At 39.0% G+C, this 4952-nt stretch overlaps 1 protein-coding gene across 1 annotated transcript in view; it reads right to left on the bottom strand.

Moving 5' to 3' along the window:
• The window catches only part of LOC103681597 (olfactory receptor 7A17-like), a 7471-nt gene extending 2519 nt beyond the window's left edge, over positions 1–4952 (bottom strand). The window contains exons 1-3 of the mRNA XM_008711176.2: positions 4923–4952; positions 3742–3818; positions 2236–3202 (exon numbers count right to left, since the gene is read on the bottom strand). Of these exons, the coding sequence (XP_008709398.2) occupies positions 2236–3202; positions 3742–3818; positions 4923–4952 (1074 nt within the window). The remainder of the gene's footprint in view (positions 1–2235; positions 3203–3741; positions 3819–4922) is intronic.

Here is a 4952-nt window from a genome sequence, read left to right as displayed (position 1 = left end):
CAGCAGGATATAAAGTCAATATACAAATTTGATTGCAACTCTATACACAAATAAGAAACTCTCAGAAAGAGAAATCAAGAAAACAATCCCATTTACAGCTGCAACAGCAAGAATAAAATACCTAAGAATAAATTTAACAAGAGGTGAAACACATGTACACTGAAAACTTTAGGACATTGTTGAATGAAATTGAAGACACAAAGAAATGGAAAGATATTCCATGTTCATTGATTGGAAGAATTAACACTGTTAAAATGTCCATGCTATTGAAAGCAATCTGTGGATTCAGTGTAATCCCTGTCAAAAATACAATGACATATTTTACAGAAATAGAACAAACACTCTTTTTCACTTTCTCCCTCTCAAATAAATAAATAAATTCTTAAAAAAATAAATAAAAATAAAAAAATAAAACTACAAAACTCCTGCCTGAATTCAAACCATATTAGAAAGCTATGGTAACCAAAACAGCATGCTATTGGCATGAAAAGCCCACAGGTCAATGGAACTCAATAGAGAGTCCAGAAATAAAGCCACAGATTAGTGGTTAACTAGTTTACAGCAAAGGAGACAAGAATATATAATAAGGAAGGAACAGTCTCTACAATAAATGGTGTTGGGTAAACTGGACAGCCACATGCAAAAAAATGCAGCTGGGTCACTATCTTACACCACAGGCAAAAATTAACTCAAAATGGATTAAAGAATTGAATGTAAGACCCAAAGCCATAAAACTTCCAGAAGAAAACATATAGGTTTTGGCAATGATTTTTAGGATTTGACACCAAAAGCAAGGGAACAAAAGCAAAACTAAACAATGTCTACCTCAAAGTAAGTATTTCTGCACAGCAAAAGAAACCATCAAAAAAATGAAAAGGCAGCCTTCTGAATGACAAACAATATTTGCAAATAATGTATCTAAGGGGTAAATATCTCAAATACATGAAGAACTCATACAACTCAACAGTATCAACAAACAGTCTGATTAAACAATGGGCAGAAGATCGTGAATAGACATTTTTCCAATGAAGACATATAGCTGGCCAACAGGTCCGTGTAAAGATGCTCAACATCACTATTCACCAGGGAAATGCAAATATAAAACATATGTATCTCCATATGGTGGACACTGAGGGCATTATGCTCAATGAAATAAGTCAGACAGAGGAAGATAAATACTATGATCTCACGTAAATGTGGAATCTTAAAAACAAGACAAAAGCAAACCAAGCTTGTGGATATGCAGAACAGATTGGTAGTAGCCTGAGCTAGGGGGTGGGGAATGGGTGAAATGGGCGAAAGTGTCAAAATGTACAAATTTCCAGTTATAAAATGAGTAAGTCATGGGGATGTCAAGTCTAGCATGGCAACTCTAGCGAAAAAAACTGTATTGTACATTTGAAAGAAGCTAGGAAAGGGGATCCTGGCAACTGTCATCATGAAAGAAAGTTTGTAACTGTATATGATGATGCATGTTAGCTGGACTTATTCTGATCACTTTGCAATATACACAAATACTGAATTATTGCATTGTACACGTGTAATTAATGCAACATGATATCAATTATATCTTAACAACATCAACAACAATAATAATAATAATGAAGAGAAAGAGTTCATCCATAACATTGGCTCAATTCTGAGTGACAAGTATCTTGGGTCCAGGTGAGTGTCGCAGGCATTCTTAGCCTGTAGCGTCACTATCCATAGGCTGAGACTTAAGGGAGACGATGATAAAGTCTGTGTCATCAGAAGAGCAGTTAAGGAGTAAAAAGGAATGACAACAGACCCAATGTGGAAACTGTGATTTTGTATTTTCCTCTATGATGAAATTATATAAAAGATGTTAGATGTCAAGTGTAGTTTTATCCATCTGAGTAATACAACTCATGGTTATTCCTTCATGAAGTCTAGGGAAATTTTACTTGGCATGATATGTCATTTGAAAAGAAATCATTTTTAAGAAATTAAAGTGGTCCAGTAAAAGACATGGAAGTTTTCAAATATTTCTGATCCAAGCTTGGGAAGAACTGTGGGAACATATGAAAATAGACCAAGGGAAACACCATATGTACATCAGATAGAGCAAAAGCTTAGTAAATGGAGTATTCTGAAACTGTATAGAGAAGTTGGATTCTATGAAATTGAAATTTCTGGAAATACATAGGAGCAAATTCTATTTCACAATGATAAAAAATCATGGCTTTGATCCCTGCAATCAAGCCACTTCCTCACCACCAGGACAATTGTCCCTTTTATAGTTGCCCTCCTGAAGAATCTTATCAGAGCCTCTTTTATATCTCTGTTCCTCAGGGTGTAGATGAAAGGGTTCAGCATGGGTGAGACCACCATGTACATCACTGAGGCTACTGCACTTGCCTGGGAGCTCTGGGTAACAGTGGAGCTCAGGTACACTCCCAGGACTGTACAATAAAATAAGGAGACAACAGAGAGGTGAGATGCACAGGTGGAAAATGCTTTGTACTTGCCCTCAGCTGATGAGATTCTACGTATGGAGGATATAATCTTAGAGTATGAACAAAGGATCCCAGCAAGGGGAGCACCAGCCAGCAGCACAGCTGAAACATATATCACTGTGTCATTAAGAAAGGTATCAGAACAGGCAAGTTGGATCATTTGATTGAGTTCACAGAAAAAGTGGGGGATTTCCACCTCTGAGCAGAAGGAAAGCTGTAACAACATTAAGCTCTGTAATAAGGAGTTCAGCACACTAATGATGCAGGATAGCAGAGCCAGGAGTCCACAGAGCCGGGAGTTCATGATGACTGTGTAGTGTAGGGGGTTGCAGATGGCCACGAAGCGGTCATAGGCCATCACAGCCAGGAGTAAGTCATCCCAGCCCGCAAAGAGTAAGGAAAAGCAGATCTGGCTGATGCATCCTGTATATGTTATAACTTTGCTATGTGTCTGTATATTTACCAACATCTTTGGGATGGTTGTGGAGGTGAAACAGATGTCTACAAAGGACAGGTTGGCCAGGAAGAAGTACATGGGGGTGTGGAGGTGGGAGTCTGAGCTGACGGCCAGGATGATGAGCAGGTTTCCAAACACAGTGATCAGGTACATGGAGAGGAAAAGCCCAAATAGGAGGGGCTGCAGTTCTGGTTTGTTTGATAATCCCAGAAGAAGAAATCCTGAAAATTGGGTATCATTGCCAAGTCCTGTGTTGTGGTTGTAATGACTAGAAATTAGGGGAAAAAATATTTATTTTAATACAAATGGGCATTAGTAACATGACAGAAATGCTCTAATTACAATGACATGTGGGAAAAAATGCAGGCAATAAACAAATTGGATGAAGTGTTATCTTTACTGGGAGTTCAGGAAGACCTAAAGAGAAGGTGACATTTGAAGAGAGACCTCAGGTATGTCTGCATGGGAGACAAGAGTTTATCTGGGGACGTGTGTCCTGCAGGAGAAAGAGTCAGTGAAAAGTCCCTGAGGAAGGCACTTGAATTTAATGGGTATCCCGAATGAAAAATGGAGCCAGTGTGGTCAGGAGACCAGCAAGAGGGAGAGTGATGAGAGGTGATGTCAGGGAAGGTTGAGGAATGAGGTGGCCTCCCTGCTGCAGCTGAGACTTCAAGACACAAGGAATCCTTCATTCACATAGTGTTCCTTGCACTTCATTAATTTGTTCAAGAATGTCCAAGAAAAACTGTCAAAAAAATGGATCCCTTTCTTATTTTCAGGTGTTGGTCAATATCCTGCAGTCTGTACTTTAAGGGGGGGTTCCCAAATTGGCACACTATAGACTCCTGGAGCCATATGACTACCAGGCTCTTCTCACACTCGAGCTACAATATTTAGGGGAAAAAATTGATACTAGTTAAACTCTCAACATCAAATTATCATTACCCTAAAGAATATAGAAAAGTACCCAAATTTCAGGTGGTAAGTCTCCCATGAACATGTAATTTGGTGCTCTATTTCAATACGACCATTTTGTTCTGTATTTTGAGAAGTATAACAAACTAAAAGGAGACAGAGAAAAGGAAGAAGGGGGGAAAGGTCTAATAAGCCCAGGTGGTCCCTGAGAGATCATGATGATGAGAAAACTTCCCTGAGTCTGGCTGCATTCCAACCCCAGGGGTATCCCCTTGATGCCCAGAATAACTAACAAAGCACCAAAAACTCACTTGTCCAAAAGAGAAAAGAGTGATATATTTATGGTGTCAAGACACCTTAATATATGAACACCCAGTAGAAATATGAGTAAAAGGAAAAATCCATTGACCAAAGGAAATATGCAAGGTACAAAAAAAAAAAAGGGAATTCATCAAGATGAAATGGTAAAAGATTTTTCTAAATTATATTAAATGCAAAATTTTGCCATCAGTGAATGAGTTTTGAATCCTGGATAATATTCTCACCGGAATACTGGGGATAGTGGTACCCAGCCTCCTAAGGTGGTCGACAGATTGCGTCCGTATATGTAAAAACTTGAGCATAGTTCCTTCCTCTTAGTATATGAATGGTTATTCTCTGTCCACTCATGCTTGTGTGTGTGTACATACATGTGGATTTGTGTGTTTGCATGTGCACACATGCTTAATCTTAATGTAAAAGACATGCTTACTGTGGACAGCCAAAAAAAAAAAAAAAAAGAATCCGTTGCTGTAAGGAAAAATGGTTTCAGTAAAAGTCCAGTGGCTGCTAATTTGGGAAAAGAATATGAATGAAGAGTCCATCAAAGGACGAGGTTGCAGAGGAAAAAGGCAGTGAGTGGGGTGCTGATGTACATAAGACTCCAGGGAGCCCGTGCTAACTGCTCCACTGGCCTCATCATGGGGTCCACCTCAGACCCCTGATCTAATTGTCATTCCTGTCCCCATGTCATGTTTATTTGACCACACTTGTTTTTATGTGGCCGGAGAGTGGATGAGGCTGGCTCGTCTTACTTTCCTTGGCATCATTCGTTCCTTTGTCAT

The sequence above is a fragment of the Ursus maritimus genome, unplaced genomic scaffold, assembly GCF_017311325.1.
Source record: "Ursus maritimus isolate PB19 unplaced genomic scaffold, ASM1731132v1 scaffold_37, whole genome shotgun sequence".
NCBI classification, from domain to species: Eukaryota; Metazoa; Chordata; class Mammalia; order Carnivora; family Ursidae; genus Ursus; species Ursus maritimus.
The sequence above is the reverse complement of the archived record's forward strand: the minus strand, read 5'-3'. Positions and strand labels throughout refer to the sequence as shown.